A 20,446-nucleotide genomic window follows, 5' to 3' on the forward strand; every position below is an offset into this window, starting at 1 on the left:
AGAAGGTCTTTGGCTAACAAAATGTGCAGATGACTGCAAACTAGGAGCCATAATCAAAACTCCTAACGATGTGGACATACTACAAAAGGGCCTCACTGAGACAGATGCCTGGTGTCAAAGTCATGGCCTGAAGTTCAATGCTAAAAAGTGTACTGTCATCCCCTTTGGTAAAAATTCTGTATCCATGAACTACTACATAAGTTGTAGTCTACTTAACGCTGAAAGTGTGATAAGAGACCCTGGGACACAGGTGGACAGTAGTCTCTCCTTTGATAATCACATCACCACAGTGATCAGGAAATCCTTCTGTGTGGCTCACCTCATCACAAAAGGTTTTTCTTCCAGAAAAAAAGAGGTCATTGTCCCCCTCTACTCATCACTCATTAGACCCACTGTAGAGTACAATGCCCCTTTTGGTATGTACCTCACAAGACATCTGCAACAACTAGAAAGGCCACAGAAATACCTCACAAAGAGGATTACTGGCCTCAAACAGATGCCCTACGCAGACCATCTCAAAAAACTCCAGCTTTACTCCGTCACATATCGCCTACTCAGAGGTGATCTCTGCCTAACATACAAAGCTATGTCAAACCCAGAGCTGTTGGACATGCTCCACTTAAATAAATCCCAATCCCTCTGAGCTACACGATCTAGGGACCTAAACCTTGTCACCACAATAAACAGAATATGCTGGAGGGACAGATTCCTGTCCCAGAGACTTCCCATACTCTGGAACAGACTACCTATCTATGTCAAACAGAGCTCCTCATTAGCACTCTTCAAGCAAAATCTTGATGATTGGATGGGAAATAGGAAATTCACCCCACGGATCACTTCTGTGGCTCTGCTCGACAGGAGCACAGGAAAATAATTTTCTTGGGTGGCGAAAGCCAGGGTACCTTTTTGGCTAGGCTTATATACCCCCTAGGGCTAATAGCCTAGAACCTCCCTATGAACCTATGATGGAAACATGAAAAAGTCAGCAAGCAAAGGAGAGTAGTAGTGCTAAAATTGAATTCATCCTCAAGTCTTGGTGAGTACCTTCGCAAGATGGACCCTGTTTTTCACAAAATCTCACCAAGGCGACACTGACATATAGACTGTATTTATATAGCATATATCATGGACAGAAGTAAATCAAAAATAAAAAAAGATAGCTGAGTGCACAAGACCCAGGATAGAAAGGTGCCCAACCCTGGTAGGCGGCCTGGTTCCAGGATTGGAAAAAAATGACAGAGTAGAATCCTCAAAATACAGAAACATTCCTATAATGGGGCCAGGCCAGGCTCAGGAGGAGGCTGTGACCCCCCTGTTGTAGAAGGAAGTAGCAGTCCACAAAAATGACAAAAATTGACGGGCCAAAGAAGAGCCATAAAGATGATAGAGTGAACTATACTATTATGTAAAAAGCCCAGAATTTCCAGACACAAGATATACAAAATGATTAAGAGAGAAATTAGAGGAAAGAAAAATACTTCCGCAGGAAAAACTGTCAGATGCTTCAAATAAAAATGTGTGTTCATTAATACAACAGATTTTTGAAAAATAGTATATAGATCAAGAAATATTGATCTGTTTGGAAAAAGAAGCATCTGAGGAAAAGAGAAAATATAAACAACAAAACCTAGAGATATTTGAAAAATATAAAAAAGAAATATGGACATGGGAAAGAAAGGGAGATTTGATATGGTGCAACATTTATGCAAAGGAGAAAGCCAAGTTAACGAATATAGAGAAGGCAGTCTGAAAGATATTCTAAAAGAAATACAGGCAAAGGCTTTCAGATATGGAAAATTTCACAATAAAAAGATTAATAGCACAAAGATGTAATGTAGAAAAGACGATTAGTAAAACAAAAGTTAAAGAAGTAGAAGTTGAAGTTATGGAGTGCCTACAAAGTGAAGGATTTAATGTAGAAGGTCTAAAACAGACTATATCACAGTATGATGGAGTGAGTCCCCAGAATAAGGAAAAGCAAGAAGATCAGGAGACGTGAAGAAGAAATATGGACAGGGGAAAGGAAAAGAGATTTAATATGGTGTAATATTTATACAAAGGAGAAAGCAAAACTAACCAATACAAAAAGAGCAGCAACAAAGATATTTAAAGAAAAATACAGGGAAATTAGTCCGGATATGGAAAACTTTACAATACAAAGACTAAGAGGAAAAGTAGAAAAAGAGATTAGTAATGGAGAAGTCAAAGAAATAGAAATTGTGGTTATGGAACAACTGAAAGAGAAGGATTCAGTGTAGTAAATCGAATACAGAAAGCACCACCAACAGGATACAGCAATGGATTTCCAAATTAAGGGGAAACCAGTGGAACAGGAAGCAACTGGTCAGGTGCCATACCAAGATATTTTGGAGCCTTCCACAGGAAACCGGTATAAATGTTCATTTGAAGCTAGACAGCAAGGAAAGGAACAGGAAACTGTAGAAACTCTGATGCAGTCAATGTTGAGACCTGATAGGCCAGTGAGTTCCCATATGACAGAACAACAGATGACACAGGATGAAACTGAAGAGAATGTGCACAGGAAGATGCTATAGAACTTTCTGTAAAATGCCCGCAGGAAACGGAAAACAAGGAATGTGCCCCCTCAGTATGGAAGATAATGAGTTATGAGAAGAGGTGCTTGATTTAACAAAGATAGATATATCAAGATCAATGAGAGAAATAGACTGCAGAAAGTTAATAAAACCCCAAAAGTCAAAAGCTTGATAAAACAAATGAACATAGTAATTAGGGCTGTTCATAGAGATCCATGCGATATAACAGAAGTAAACAGAATATATTACTGTGCTGCTAAATTAATAACTGAAGAAGTTCTACCACAGGAAATTAATAACTGATAAAGTTCTACCACAGGAACACAGGGTAGCGAGGAAAAAGAGGGGGCGAAAGCGAATACCATCATGGAAATATCGAATAGAGAAAACTATAAAGCAGCTAAGACAAGAGTGTCACTGTTAGAAGATTACAGAAGAGAGAATAGATCAAGAAAAATACTAAGAAAGATAGATGTGATAAAAGCAATGCGCAGTATTAGAACAGACCAGGATCTATTATGCACTAGTGCAGATAACAAACTAAAAATTTCAAAACAGGCGGAAAGACTTAGAAGATACAAAGATAAATATAAGGGAAAAGCACGAAATAAGCAATTTATTGATGACACCAAGAAGTTTTATAGAGAATTGTGCAATAAGGTAAAAGGAATTGAAAGACTGCCAAAAAAAGAAGAAGTAGATACATTTTGGAGAAGTATCTATGAAGATCCTGTGGAACATAACAAAGCTGCTAAATGGATAGAAGTAAAAGAAAGAATAAGAAGTTTAAACGTATAGGATATGAAATGGGATGAAATAATAGCCAGAGAGATTGAAACAAAGTTGAGAAAACCCTCTAACTGGAAAACCCTAGGCCCAGATGCAGTACCTAACTTTTGGCTTAAAATATTAACTTCTTTGCATGAGGATTTAGCCATGAGTAAGAACTATTTACATGTGCACCCCAAACACATAACGCACTGGTTAACAGGAAAAACAATGCTCTTACTTAAGAGTGAACCTGCAAGCTACCCTAAAACTTATAGACCAATAACTTGTCTTCCAATGACGTATAAACTATACATGGGAATTGACATCAACAGAGTTTATAGTCATTTAGAAGAAAACTCAATTATGGCAATAGAACAAAAGGGCAACAAAAGAAAGTCATATGGAACAAAGGATCATTTGTTGTTAAACAAAGTTATAGTGGAGAACTGTAAGAAGGGAAAGAATCTAAGTATGGCATGGATTGACTACAAAAAAGCATTTGATAGTATCCCACATTCATGGATAAAAGAGTGCTTAAAAATGTATAAGATACACCCTATACTGATTGACTACATTACAGTAACCATGAAACAGTGGCAGACCACTTTGCAATTAAGCCATGATAAAGGAGAAATTATCATCCCAGGGATAAAAATTCAAAGGGGGATATTCCAGGGTGACTCTTTGTCACCACTGCTATTCTGCCTTGCCATTAATACATTAAGCTGTTTACTTAACAGCTTCGGCCATGGCTACAATTTGGCTTCTAGAAAACAAGTCTAATGACTTCTCATCTTCTCTTTGTCAATGATTTAAAACTGTATAGCTCATCAGATGAGGAACTGAAAGCACAGCTGCAGGTTGTCAAAACTTTTTCAGATGATATTTGAATGTCATTTGGTCTTGATAAATGTGCAAAAGCAACCTTTAAAAAAGGAAAATTGCAGCACTAGGAAAACATCAGTTTGGGACAAGAATGTGATATAAAAGGACTTGAGCAAGAGGGAGTGTATAAATATTTGGGAATTGATGAAGGATCAGCAATAAAACATGAACAAATGTGAATAAAGCTCAGTAAGGAGTACTTTATAAGACTTAAATTAATCCTGAAAACAGCACTGACATCTAGGAACAAGACCCAAGCCATAAATCAGTTTGCTCTTCCTGTCCTAACTTATAGTTTTGGAGTGACTGACTGGCCCCCAAAAGTGATGGATACATTGGATATTAAAACAAGGATGCTTCATGCTCACCAAATGATTTATAAAACTCAGTGTATGCCAAGATTATATATTCCCCATTCCGAAGGAGGGATGGGCCTCCTTGAAATTGATTACATGTATAGATCTGCATTCATGGGACTCCACACATTATCTACTGACCTCACAAGATCCAAATGTAGTGAAAGTTTTGAAACATGAGGAGAACAAATCTAAGATTAATACATCTAAAATTACATCTTTGCTTAATTTAGCAGAAGCATATCGACATCAAGCAGGAATGGAACTCAAACTAGAAGTAGATAAAAACCAGGCAGCAACTTAAAAAAACAAAAGAAAGAAAATAAGATGAAGGACCAGATGAGAAGGCAAGAAATGTGGAAGAAATATAAATATAGTTGCAAGTATAGAAAACTTCTGGAAGAGCTTCATGTTGATCAAGAATGAATGCAGGAATGGTTAAGGACAGGCAGGAGCGGCCTTAGGTCAACTGGTGCCCTAGGCAAAAGGGCTCCACGGTGCCCACACCACACCACCTAGTGCCCCCATTCTGGTCTACCTACACCAAATAAATACTGGAGAAGCTCCCCTACTAGAGCAGTGCCCTAGGCAGACACCTAGTTGGCCTATGCCTAAGGCCGGCTATGAGGACGGGTAAATTCACATCAAGAAATGAAAGGTTAATATTGGCAGTCCAAGATAGTGGGCTACGTACACGCTGGTTTACAAAGTCCACTGAACATGTGGGAGAAACAGACATATGTAGGTTTTGTAAAACCGAACTGGAAACAGTCACAAACCTTGTTGCTGGTTGCAACACACTAATGGCAGAGGGACTCTATACTGAAAGGCATAATAATGTCGTGAGGCTGTTACACTGGAGATTGTGCAAACATTATGGTATCAAAGTGGCTGAAAAACACTGGAAACATGAGCCACAAAGAATCATAGAAAATGATGAGTTTATATCACATGGGATCACCCAATACCAACAGTTCAAAAGACAGATGCTAGAAAACCAGACATAATGGTCCAAGAAAAGAAGACAAAAGTAGCATTGATCATTGAAATCACCACAACTAGTGACTACAGTGTCTTGTATACAGACAGACACAAAGTCATAAAATACCTTGATCTGCAGACAGAAACGAGAGCCATGTGGAAGAAAGATATCCAGACAGTTCCAACAGCAGTAGGAGCAACTGGTCTTATAAAAAAGAATTTACAATCGTATTTAGATATGTTACCAATTCATGTAACACTGTACAAATTGCAGGAGGAGTCATTACCGGGCATATTGTTTGTGCTGTGAAGAGCACTTCTGGCTGACATCAAAGAGTGAAACAATACTAATTACATGAACTTTAATTGTGCTTTGACTTAGGAATGGGGTCCATTCCTGTCATGGTATTAGAAACTCAAAAGACTTGGAGAAATTAAAAACGGATGAAGCACTAGGTAGGGGATATGCAATGAGCTAACTGCAAAAGTCTTCCCTTCACTTCTGCAAGGGGTCTTCCTTTCAAGCAGCACTGCCCCTCCACCAAAGCATGAGAAATGGATTACCTGGTGTCCATCACATAAATTACACCTATCCAGTGTTTCCCAAGTGTGTGCTATCTGCCAAATCACCCAGAAATGAGTAGGCCATGGTCATTCACTCTTCTCCTTGCCTGGTTCCTTTCATACCAAGGCTGCTAATCAGACACTGGTCACCTGGACTGCAGTCAGGCATTCATTATTCTGTCTCATGGGAGACAGACCACTAACAATATTTTCTCATTCAACAAACTGATTTAGCTGCTGAAGTACCAGATACACCAAAATGTTTGCCAAAGTTATTTCACTTCTGGAGAGACATTAACAGGTTTCTTTCTCCAGTTTAGAAACTAAGCCTTTTCTAATACTTACATTTACAAAAAGGGATGACTACCAAGTAAGCAACAAGCATGATGAATTTAAGAGGAATAAGATCAGTATATTCGATCCTGGAATTTCATTTCAGAGTTGGACAGAGACTGTAATACAGCACAGGCACACATCTTGTAGACAACAAATTATTTTTAACTATTCTGCACACCTCATTTATACCAGCAACAAAAACATTAAGAGGTAGGGGATGCTTCATAAAATAGCTCCCCAACAGTTACGCAACACACTTATCCAATTCACTGAGAGAAGGAAAAGAGGAAAAATGTTTACCAGAGTGGTGATTTAAACCTTTCCAAAAAGATTTTGGGGTAGCAAAGCAATCGTACTTAGATGCGTTGAGGTTTTGTTATTGCTGCATAACAACTTTCTTTACAGTAATTTAAAAAGGCTATCTGCACGGTCAACACTAGGTTGGTGAAAGTCGCTGTCATTGTGATATTTGTTTCATTTCATATACCCCTGAAGTGGATCTACTTCATAACATCAACTTACCGTTACGTCAACTTTCATAACATTGAGACCACAGTGTCGAATGTTTAAAATCATAAACTCCTGGAACATCCTATTTTCTCACTGGGGAAAGTAACCAAAGGGCCACCAACAATAAAATTAGAAATGTAAGGAAATTAAACCCACCAAAGTGGGGGGAAAGCCCCCCACACTCCTAAAATTAAATATTGCACTACAGTGGAGTAAATGGCAAAGTTTACCATGGTGGCCAAGAGGTTACTTTCCCGGAGAGAAAGTACAATGTTTCAGGAATTTGTGATTTTAAACATTCAACACTATTATAAAAGTCATTGAAATGGTAAGTCGATGTTATGAAGGGGATCCCTGAAGCATATCACTTTTTTCAGGGAGGTATACTTATTATGAATGACTTGACTGATGCTGGGCTGCCTAAAATAATCAGGATGGTCTCCACAAAATATGCATACAGCATTGTCAACTGAAAGTAAATTATCTGGGATCGCCAGTTAATACCTTGTACAATTTGATTTGGCTTATCCTTATCCAGCTATAAGCATCTAAATCTTTTACACCTATGACTACATATTTGCTTTCCCCATTGCTACAAATTACAAAGGTAGCACCATTAGTACATATATAATCTGATAATAACGCTTCAGCAGAAAGATTGCTAAAATAGGAAGTAAGTACCCACTCGCTCCTCTATTTTTTGTCAATACCACTTGGGAATTGTAATAGTTAACTTAAACTAAGAATGCAAGATCTACCATGACCCATAAAAATACCCTTAGATACAGGCCCTCTGACATGGTGCCCTCAGCAATCTAGGCCAGAGTATTCACAAGCAGATTAGGGAAAAGAAACCAAATAGCTCAGGACATTTCTGATAATATTTCCTCACCCCTCTAGGTTATCAGCTCCTTGGTAACAAAAATTAGACTATACACAAAAGCTACAAACTGTACTTGCTATACTATATCAATACAAAAACACTTTACATGGGGAATAAAGACCCTCTTTGACTACCATGCAGGGGTCTGTGCCACTGTGTCTAGCTTTTATACAGTCAACTGTGAGTTTGTTGCGTCTTAGAAAAGGGGACGATACTAGTGCAACATGTTGGAAAATGGGACAATATCAGTAGAGTGACCCCTCTCACTGCATCACCTCCATCTTTCAGTAATCAAAAACGGGTCTATATCAAATGATTGAAGTTCCAAAACTTTGAATCATTAAAGGACGAACACACAATAAAAAAAAAAGTAAAAACAGTAAAAAAAAAAAATGCTCTATGCAGGGGGCAAGTCCCCCTGCACACTCTCCCCCCGCTACTTAAATATACTAACTCCAAGACTGCACTATGGCGATCTCCGTTATATGCTTCGAGGTTTTCCAACATTGATCATTAAAGTTCGTTCTTTCATGATTCGAAGTTGTAAGACTTCAATCATATGATAGGAACCCATCAAAAACTACACCATCTAAATGGCTTTTCTGATTGACAGCTGAGTACATAAACTGAAATCTAGTTGGTTATTCACTGGATTAATGGCTCATCTGACAAATGCATAAATAAAATGAAATTATTCATTGGACTACTGGCTTAACTGACTACAAAACAGATGTTAAGCAGTACAACTTCCTTTTCTGCAAATTAGTGCCCGACTTACACTATGAAATAATGAATACCATGAATACACACATAGAAAATAATTTTGTATCCATTGTCACGGAGACTAGAAGCTAATGCTCAGCTGACAGACTGTACCATAATTCCTCCATTTCCTGTATGATTGAAAATAATTTTGTATCCATTGTCACGGAGACTAGAAGCTAATGCTCAGCTGACAGACTGTACCATAATTCCTCCATTTCCTGTATGATTAAAGAATGCTCATCTTTCCTCTGTGCGTTATCCGCGTGATTACTGAAAGTGCACATTCATTTTGAGTTTTGCTTTGGGTGCAGTTGCTACTGTTTGAACTAAATGTCTGTTTATAAGTTAAATCTACTGGTTAAAATGTTAGCATCTTTTCTCCTCTCTGTGTTCCATGTGCTGTCCATATAGGATACAGAAAGGGTTATATGAGACAGGTCACCTACTCAGTTATTATGTTAAATAGAAGAAACGTAATTTAGGGGTCATCATATTTATAAACCTCACACTTATGTTCAACTCAATTCTACTGAAACGACCTTTGAAATACATACAAGTAGAAAAACAGTTGCTGAAACTTATTAAGCTAACAACTGCTACACTGAAGTTCTAACCTGACTGCCATTCTTGGATCTACATAATCAAGTTAAAAATGACAACAGCTCCATACAGGTTTGCATCACAGCCCACTGTGGTGAAAGGTTAACAGCAAAAAGAAATGACTTACGAAAAGTTGAGCATGGGTTGTCCAATGTGGTAAATTTGTACCTCCTCTGTGTAATTGAAAGGTTTGATTGTAGGGTAAGAACCTTTACCAGGCGGATCAGAAACCCAGTTTCCCAGCATCCAAGCTAGTGGCTCTAACAAGGGATTTAATGGAGCATCTGCCAAAGAAAAGATTAGTAAGTCCATTAGAAATATGCTTGTTTCTGTATTTGAAAGTACTCATATAAGCTACAAGGTACAGCATTTTACTATCCTACCATTTCCAGAGGAGATACCAAAATCAGGTTAAAGTAGTCCAACAAAAATGTATTAGGCTGAACAGCTAACAATCATTTCTCTCATTACACTTAGAACGCAGAACTTTTTGTAGTTTTGCACACTGTACACAACAGCAATAGGTTAACTTCAGTACTGTAGTACAAATTTTAAACCAGCTCTGCTTGGCTGTGTCAGCATCACCAAGTATAAATTCCGCAACCCCTCTGCATACACAGCAGCAGCAACTGCTCAGAAATTCAATGATGGATACATATGATGAACTGATAAAAAAGCTGTTCTTCTGCTCCGCAGTCACATTGCGCTCTGTGGGCTATGTGTGGCACATGAGACTACTTAGCCACTGCTGGAACACCCAGCAGTAAACACTGATGAAAGATTATACAAGGTCTACACTACACTGCACTACACTTGTTTTCTGCTGATCTGAAGTACCTTGGATTTGTATAAATGATACCTGCTAACATTTATTTTCAACCAACTACATAATAAAAGTCAAGCCATGCCACCAGTAAAATACAATCAACAGTGTGCAAGTTAAAAAAACATTTGTCAAACAAATTTTTACTAGATTTACAGTGAAGCGTCAGGTACTTTTCACTGACTCTTCCCCGTTAAAATGCAAAAGTACAGTAAACAAACAGTAAAAGACAAACAGCAAAAGTTTGTAAACTAAGTTCTGCAACTAAAGAAGCATCAAACAAACAGTTGAACACTATCATAATCTTCAGACACACAGTGAACAGGCAACTGCACATACATAAAAGCTTGAACTAGCTGATTTTGATCCTTGAGAGGTGACAAAGCTGCAGCAACAGCCATGAACAAAAATATATGAAAGACCACAAGCACACCTCATTTACTGTCACAAAAATGTGCCCATTAATCACAATATTTTATAAGTAAGCCCATGTCTACTGAAACATTCACTGCTTGTAAGCAAATTATATGCATGTTTACTAAAGCAGCCTTATGGAAAGGTGTCCTGCTTGCATAACAAGAATATGACCCTACCCCTTACTCTCCACTACCTTAAAAAAATAGCACCTTACAACCTCTTTCTAACAAAATCTGCAATTTCATCACCAACTACTCATAGCATGAGCATCACTGCAATTCCATGGAAAAGGCAAATTGGCTTCCCATTCAAGGCAGAGCCAACCTCCTCCTTGGCTCCCTTGTTTTCACACTTCTATGGCAAGACATACACCCCTTTCCATGAAACTAACTACATTCAACCCACGCTACAGCCTAAGAAGCCAGTCCACTAATGGCCCTTCTCTCATAGCTCCATCCACTATACTTCATTCCACAGACCACATCTCTGTTCTTGCCCCTGAATTGTGAAAACTATTGCACCTGATTTTACTGAAATCAGGAACAACAAACAGTTAAGACATCAGCTCAAGCAGTACCCAGTTAAACAATATAAGTGCTCATGTCAAAACACGTGCCACATCACCCAAGTTCCACACTTGCAATTTTACATTCATCTCAGAAAACTTTTGCTGCTTAATCTCCTACTTATAAACTCACACCCACTGCCTCCCCATCTGTCTCATCCATTCCCTACCACTTATCTAATATCTGCTTCTCCTGCTATTAACTCTTCATATTCTACAATATCCAGTCTCTTCATTGCTAAAATTTATCTCCTTAGTTGTATATAACTATGTTCGCTCTTTTGGCTGGTTCACATTTACCTCACGTATATGTTGTCACTATATATGCAACCCAGGCTGAGCCTGCAAATGGTCAAATTTCATCACCGCCCTACCCTAGCAAACAAAATTAAATAAACAATGAGGATAACTCTCATACAAAGTTATGAATACAGGATCCTGCATCAAAATATAAGGCTAGTTCTAGTACATTTTGTGTAAAAAAAATTGATCCTCTTGCAACATGTTGCCCAATAGTGGATACTGTCTAGAATTGCCTTAATTCATATAAATCATTAGTATATAGGAAAATGACAAACTTCACAAATGGAGGCACTACCGCACTTGAAAAATAATAGACACAGTCACTTTCCTTTGTGTTAGTGCAAGGCAAAATTAAAATGAATCAAGTGAATGGCGCTCTTGTGCACAGTACTATCAACAGTATTTTTATCCAGGTATACGAAGGAACAGGTTAACCAGCTAAAACAGTACATTCATGTTCTAAACTGGCATGTTCACATTTCAAAACATTAGTATGCCAAGTTTTACTTCTGGACCAGTGCCTCAAAATGTCAGCTAAAACATCAAACTTTATAATAGCCTAATAGTAAGAAAAGGACACAAGTAAACCACTGCTGAAACTCCATAAACACTGAGTTTACAGAAGGGATCTCCACGCATCTTCTAACAGGAATGCACCACCCCATTGTCTCCAACTCTTCTACTTCAGAGTTTGTGCCAAATCACATTAAAATAAGTACTAACACAAAACACTCACTTTCTTCCTTTACTGCAAGTGGCCTGACTTTGGAGGTAACATTAATCCAACTGCAAACAACTCAGTTCCTTTAAAGACGGAGAGTTATGGCAACAAAACAGAACACCAAAAGCAGTGCGTGTTCCTGGATGCGCTCGCTCTCTACAGTTTCCAGACTACCAATCTAACCAAATTTAACCAATATAAACCTGTACTATTGAACGCAAGACTTGAGATTCAGCCTGTATAGCAATGAAAACACTGCACTTATAATATTCCTGTAATAAAAATGTAATAAGTGAGACATAATTTGTATACGATTTTGAGTTTTAATGCATGGTATGTTTCTTTTTTTAATTCAATAAACCTTATTCAGTGAAAAAAATGTATAATATCTATCCTTTTTCATTGTGCTTTACACAAGTTGTTGTTTAACTTTCCTAGTCCTATCAGTCACACACTGTGAAAGAGTATGAACTATAATGTAACAGCACTTTAAAATTAACCATAAAACTGGTGACATTATACACTGTTAAGTAGTACATGGGCAACTTTATGCCCAATAAAAATGAAAACAGCACGAGACAACCATCATTATAACTTTCTGGTTGCACAAGAGTTCGATTTCTCATGAGTAATCGTTCACATTTATTTGTTTCTGCAAATCAGTACACTCACTTCCTTCTATCACAGTGTGCAGTTTATGTTTCAGCTGCCTCTCCTGCAACTAACAGCAAAAAGCACATGCCTGTTACTTCTGGTCACAGGTGGGAAAATCACCTTAAATCATTATGTGTGTGCAGGCACCTATCAAATGGCAGAAGACTGGAAAACATCTGAAAATGGTCAGGAATAAGCTCTTAGGTGTGTACTACAGTGACGCAGTGAATAAACCACTAGTTTAGTAGGACAAACTAAGTGAAACATTACTAACTCACCTTCCTAAGTAAACAGCATATAGGAGAAGTAGGTGTAGTAGCACCAGCAGACAAGTAGCCTACAGAGATGCTCAAACAGAATAAAAAGTGGGCAAGAAGGAAGAAGAGAGGGCATGTGTGAGAATACGTGAGCACATGCAGATCTGGGCCACAGGCGAGTTAAGAAACTTTACGGCCTACTACATCTTTTTCTTTGAGTATTTACTTTGCAGTGATAAAAAACAACACAAACCAAGGACCAGTAAAAACCAAAGGAAGTTCACAGATGAACACGACCAAGCCAAGCAAAAAATATTGTTAAATTGCCTTTAATAAAGTGTCCCAAATAAACGAACACCAACAAGAATCTGTCAAGCGCTTTCGCCTGGTTAATACCAGGCTTTATCAAGATGTAAGATGTTAAAACAAGTCAGATTAAATACACATTGACTAGTCACATGACAGCCTAATTAATTAAAATGCAAACTCAATTAAATGGATTTTAAAGCTCCTTCGCTTAAAATACTTGTATGAAATGTGAAATCTTATAAAACAAATACCAACGTTAACAATAATAAATAAAAAACATATAAATTACTAAGGACAATGCATATTAAAAGTCATTTGAAAACATATATAAATATGAAAATAATACTGTTAAAATTGTAATTACTAAAGGTATTAGTAAACATCTGACCCTAACAATACATTAAGAAACAATGCATGTAAAAGACTTAATTCAAAATAAATAATGTTTTAAAATACATAAACACATGAAAAAGATTGAAAAACATTGCAATAATCTTACACATCCTATTTCTAAGCTGGGCACACATAAATGTGGGGCTTGTAAACAATGTTCATTTATTATTAATGAAAGTAGCCTGTATATTGCTTCAAGAAATTTTAAATTCAAAGCAGTTGGTTATCACAACTGTGGGGCGAAAGGTGTTGTATACCTTGGAATATGTACTCAGTGTCTCAGTTTATACATTGGTAAAACTGAGAGGCCCCTAAGGCGTAGAATATATGAACATCTGTATGATGTTTCTAGAAAGAAGGACACAAATGCTTTTTATAAGCACTCTTTACAATGCCCCAATATGCGGTTGAAATTTATGGTTCTAGAACAGGTAGTACAGAATCCTAGAAGGGGTGATTGGGAGACATGCTTAGAATACAGAGAATTGTTGTGGCAATTAAAATTAAATGCCGCAAAACCCCCTGGACTTAATGATAACGTTAGTATTGCAAGTGTGCTCAAGTTGAGAAGGGCAAGATTATGAATTTTTTCATGTGTTTATGTATTTTAAAACATTATTTATTTTGAATTAAGTCTTTTACATGCATTGTTTCTTAATGTATTGTTAGGGTCAGATGTTTACTAATACCTTTAGTAATTACAATTTTAACAGTATTATTTTCTTATTTATATACGTTTTCAAATGACTTTTAATATGCATTGCCCTTAGTAATTTATATGTTTTTTATTTATTACTGTTAACGTTGGTATTTGTTTTATAAGATTTCACATTTCATACAAGTATTTTAAGTGAAGGAGCTTTAAAATCCATTTAATTGAATTTGCATTTTAATTAATTAGGCTGTCATGTGACTAGTCAATGTGTATTTAATCTGACTTGTTTTAACATCTTACATCTTGATAAAGCCTGGTATTAACCAGGCGAAAGCGCTTGACAGAGTCTTGTTGGTGTTCATTTATTTGGGACGCTTTATTAAAGGCAATTTAACAATATTTTTTGCTTGGCTTGGTAGTGTTCATCTGTGGACTTCCTTTACTTTGCAGTGATACAAACCAGGGATATGATCTGTACACAACTCAAAACCTACCTTCACAGAGTTAAACCCCCTTTGGTCAGCATCACCATTCCCATGTACAATTGTATATACTACACATGCATGCAGCTAGTTGTACATGCATATATGTGGGTGCACAATTTACATGGATGAATACTCATTTGGCTGTCTAGAATGCAGTGCTGTGAAACAGACATATTTCACATTTGTATGAATGCTGGAATGTCAATCTGATCACGGCCATTCTAGGGACAGGAAGACAATAAAGGGTGATGTATTTGTTACAGGTGGAAAGGCAAAGGAATAAACAAAGGTGAAACAGAACTCAACATGGTGCAAGTTATGTGAGACTGCACAACTGCGCTGCTTGGCAGTATGCCCTTTATGCACTGCTGTGCTATCTCTGAGTTGGTATATATAAATCAGTGGATGCATGGGAGGGTACAACCCCATATGGCAGGTGCAAAAATTCAAGAAGTGTTTTTTTTTGGAAATGTATTATTGCAATAAAGTAACATTTATTGCCAGTGTTAGAGTACGTGTTCACAGCACTGTGTTCACTCATTTACTAGTCACTCTATTTGCCCATGTGTGATACAATTATCTTGCTCTCTTTTTACACACACACACACACATATATATATATATATATATATATATATATATATAAATGAATACATACACGCACACATACACACATAGGCGCACATACATACATCCACAGCATCAAAAAGACCATCACAGTAAATATATTTGTTGAAGACCATTATTACAGAGATGTACAATGTTTTGGCACTACAAGCCATCTTTAGCATACCTGCCATTGATAAACTCATCAGATTTAAATAATAAAATTTACAGTCAGCTAACTCATTCAAAACCAATGAAATTAGAAATACAATAACAAATGTGTTCCCAGATACAGTACATAGAACATACAACTAAATGTTGTATAAAATATAATATTTCAGAAATGTAAAGGAGTTTGAAAAAACAAACAGTAGCAGGGATCGGTACTGATCCCCGAAGGAACTTTTCACTGAAACACAAATAGCTAGGCATACTTCCGCGAAAGTACTTTTTACCAAAAAAGCACTTTCGCAGAAGTATGCCTGCAGCTAGAGGGAGTTGCGGGGGAATGACTGTTGCGGAGATCGTACTATGGTGCGGATAAGGGAATACTCCCTTTTCCTCATTGTAGTACAATCTCGGAGTGAGAATATTAAAGTAGGGGGGTGGGGGGCACAGCCCCCCCACATGAGGTGTGCAGGGGGGGCTTACCCCCCTGCATAAAAGTAGTTTTTTTTTAACGCACTTTAACAAAAGCACTTTCGTTAAAGTGTGTTCGGTGATTGTGAAATCGGACTACTGAACTTTCGTTCAATAGTCCTAGATCCATATTATATATATTTTTTTACATCTATCTATAATATACATACATATATATATATATATATATATATATATATATATATATCTATATATCTATATATATATATATATATATATATATATATATATATATATATATATATATATATATATATATATATAGATATAGATATATATATATATATATATTAATTACATCTATTTATTTATTTTATTTATTTTACATTTGTTGACAGGGCTAGTCTAACTGGATATATGTCCATTTTCAGTAGAGGCCCAGGGAGAAAAGCTCCACATAAAATATACAGCACATTAATAATTCAGTTTCAAGACATTAAACTTCAATTAAAGATACTAGTCATACAAAACATGTGGCACAAAGTAAATAAGCATATGTGATATAAGACAGTAAAAAAAAATAAGATATCCCATAATTTTTTTTTTTTTATATTTTATATATATATATACACACACACACACACACACACACACACACACACACACACACGGGTCTACTTTGTTTCATTGAAAGCTCATTTCACTGAATTTGAATTCACCCTGACCAAATCGCTGAATGCTCAAAATTACTGAAAACTCATTCCACCGAATCTCATTTCACTGAAGTGGAGTACTGGCACTGTGTAGAGCACTGTAAGGCAAGTAAAGGGTGTATGCCCTTTTCCCCACTGTAGTGTGATCCTGGAGTTAGTATATATAGTTGGGGAGTGTAGGGGGCACAGGCCCCCACCTGGCTTGATTTTATATTATATTTCACCGAAAGCTTCAAAACAATACAATTTACACCACAGACATGCATACTTACAACACCAATGACTAACCTTTTGCAGAAGACAATATAAACCCATACTAAGTGGGGGGCTATGCACCCCCCCAACTATATATACTAACTCCAAGATCGCACTACAGTGGGGAAAAGGGCATATACCTTTTACTTGACTTAGAGTACTATACACAGTGCCAGTACTTTGCACTTCAGTGAAATGAGATTTGGTGAAATGAGTTTTCAGTAATTTGAGCTTTCAGAGATTTGGTCAGGGTGAATTAAAATTCAGTGAAATTAGCTTTCAATGAAACAAAGTAGAACGAAATACACACACACATTATATATATATATATATATATATATATATATATATATATATATATATATATATATATATATATACACACATATACTCATATGTATGTTTGCAATATCTATTTCTATGTATGTGTGTTACATTATCATACATTATCCATACATTCCATTAAAAACTTTCTATATAACTATGACTAATGCTATTGCTTCCAGGCAGTTTAACTTTCTGTGATCATCTGCTGCTTCTTGGTGGAAAAGGTAATATTGCATAAAACACAGTATCAAATACATGCAATTGCCATTCTTACAAAATTTCATTAAGTCCAGGCTGGTGTAGAGCTCCAAGTGCTAATATTCACATTCTTTCTTTTTTGTCAATTTTTTTTTTAACACGTGACCTGGTAATTTTTTTATAATTAACAGCATTAATTCCTATGAACATGAAATGGGCCTTTGTTTGTATCAATTTATGTTTGTACAACACACTGTTCTTCATGCACCATATCATCATTCAAATGCAGGAAAACCCTTCATCTGAAGTGGGAAATGGTCTGTCCCACACAGAAGCCTCCGCATTTGCAAGTAATAAGAAGATTTCTAATACCAAAAGATTTGCTGATGTTCACTGTAATAAAACATTTAGTTTTGCAAACGGAACTGCAATGGCCTCAGGGGCTACAAACACTCAATGTATCTAAAAGAGGCTTCTTAAAGGATGACAAAAATTGGTTGAAGATTTGCTTTTTTGCAAGTATAATTACACTTGGGAGGTAAAATAGTAGAAAAGAACCTGTCATATGTTAGAACATACCAATAACAATGAACCTTCACAGTGTTTCTCTATAAGTCATGGCATATCAGACTGATTCAGTTTTCCAAGTATCTGATCTCTGTTTATATACCAACAATTCTTCCCTGGGAGTATTTTGAGCACTACTTCTTTGCTTGGGATACTATGCCTATTGAATAATCCCATAAGACAAACCTATTGCTAAGATCCTCAAATTCCTTTTCAGTATCACCTTTATCACTTCATAAATTTCAGGTAACAGCTTCTAGCAGATAAAAGGGCATTTCAGAGAATGTTTTTGTTTGAAAATGAGTAGTTTTAACAGTTGCTATCAATTAATTTTTAGTTATATTAACATCTAGGAAGTCAATGGTGGATAAGCTATAAACAGTAAATGTTAAACCAAGATCATAACAATTTAAGTACTTTAAGCTTGCTAATTCTTTTAGATCTCCATTCCAAAGGAGGCAGCAATCATCCAAGAACCTGCACCAAAGCTTCAAAACCTTGGGTAGACAGCTACTGATCTCACTGTTGTAAATATACCCATTCTAAAAAACACAAGTAAATCTGCACAAGTTGGAGAGAGTGCCATTCCCATAGCTGTTCTTCACATTTGTGAATAGCAACTGTCCTCAAAATAAAATATATTTTTATGTAGTGCATGTAGAAGCACTTGCAAAAGAAAGCACTGTAACTTGTTAGAGCAGGATTTACTGAAAATCAGCCAGTACTGAATGGCCGAGTAACCAGGGAACAGATCTAAAGACTTTGTACATCTAAAGTACAAAAATCATGTTGACAGACCCAGAAGACTAAGAAATCGAACAGAGAAGGAAGGCAGAGACTCCAGTAAATACTCCAAAGTTTATTGCAAGCGCTTTCGTCCAAATAACATAATTTGAACTTCATCAGACAATAATCCTGAAACAAATAAGTGCTTAAAATACCCTTCATAAGGGTAATATGATCCAACATTCATCTCATGATTACCCCAAGCTCAGTTTTTAAAGGTGGATTTTTAAAGGTGGACTGTAACAAGATAAAGCCATCTATTATCTAGAAGGCTATACAACAACAGTCAACAACAAAAAACAATATGTTTGAATATATGCACACCCAGGCCTGTAAGAAAAAATTATATTAAATTAATGTTATTATTGTTTAATATTTTACATACACTAAGCTCCAAAATTAAAAAGTAATTTTGGAGCTTATTGTATGTAAAATATTAAACAGATTTTAAAATTGTCTGATGAAATTCAAATGATGTTATTTGGATGAAAGCACTTACAATAAACTTTGGAGTGTTTACTCGAGTCTATGCCTTCCTTCTCTGTTCGACATCTAAAGTACAGAAATACATATGCTGTTCAATCTGAAGATCATTCATTAATGATAAAAACTTAGTTAAATCCCTTATTCTGGAGGAAATAAGTACCAAGAGTGGCTTTAAACAAAATTTTAGAAAATCAAAAAAGTTATGTCAAAGATCCTCATCCTGACACAATGGGTCTGCAAAGGACTGGATTGATTTTTTTGCGGACTTTTGTAAGTAGATAGAATTCTTGGCTTAAGGGATCAGATAGTGTTAATTCATGTCTGAGATGGTTGCTAATCATCTGAGTTGTAACAGGTCTTTTTTTATTTATTTAAAATGTGTTTACTGGGAAAGTCCAACTGGGTCAGAGCCCATTTTCAGCGAAGGCCTGGGGAGAAAAGCTCCAGAGACAAATTGCAAAGAACAAAAATACAAAAATTACACAGAATTACATTGAGTAGTATACCTGAGAACAGGACATAACGTATAAACAACAAATTCACATTGATTACATGGAGAGATTTACAGATGGAAGAACTCTACCTCTTCCTTCTTGCCTACACCTACCGGCATTCCTCAGGGGTCCATCCTTAGTCCCATGCTCTTCAACATCTTTATAAATAACCTTCACACTGTCATCCCTGACACTACAGTCATCCAATACGCTGATGACTCTACCTTAGTTTGTGCCGCCTCTAACGTTCCTGAACTACTGACTAAAACACAAATAGCTTTTTCCACTACAGAGAACTGGATGCACCAAAACCATCTCTCCCTCATCTCCAATAAATCTATGTCAAAGGAAAAAACTTCAAAGACCAATACACGTAATGTTCAGTTAAGGCACTTTAATTTACTTGCAGGACGGAGACAAAAACATGCAAATACATGGATTTGTCTAACTACTAACAGGAAGTATGTTCATTCTTATACTATTTTACAAGACATGGCCTTCTAAGCTGACGTAATCAAACACAACTTTCAGTATTGTTCTACAGCAGATGTTACTTCAGATTTTCTGCTGACATGACTAGATTTGTGAGAAACTTTTCAGAAAAACAACCTGGCCTTGGTGACCAT

General features: G+C 36.5%; 1 protein-coding gene across 3 annotated transcripts in view; it reads right to left on the bottom strand.

The window, feature by feature from the left end:
- The window catches only part of LOC122800071 (peroxynitrite isomerase THAP4-like), a 357,091-nt gene that overhangs the window by 148,979 nt on the left and 187,666 nt on the right, over positions 1–20,446 (bottom strand). For all 3 annotated transcript variants that reach the window (XM_044069568.1, XM_044069569.1, XM_044069570.1), the window contains exon 2: positions 9,334–9,490. In XM_044069568.1, the coding sequence (XP_043925503.1) occupies positions 9,334–9,490 (157 nt within the window). The remainder of the gene's footprint in view (positions 1–9,333; positions 9,491–20,446) is intronic.

The sequence above is a fragment of the Protopterus annectens genome, chromosome 4.part0 (genome assembly GCF_019279795.1).
Source record: "Protopterus annectens isolate FY-2018-M chromosome 4.part0, PAN1.0, whole genome shotgun sequence".
NCBI lineage: Eukaryota > Metazoa > Chordata > Ceratodontiformes > Protopteridae > Protopterus > Protopterus annectens.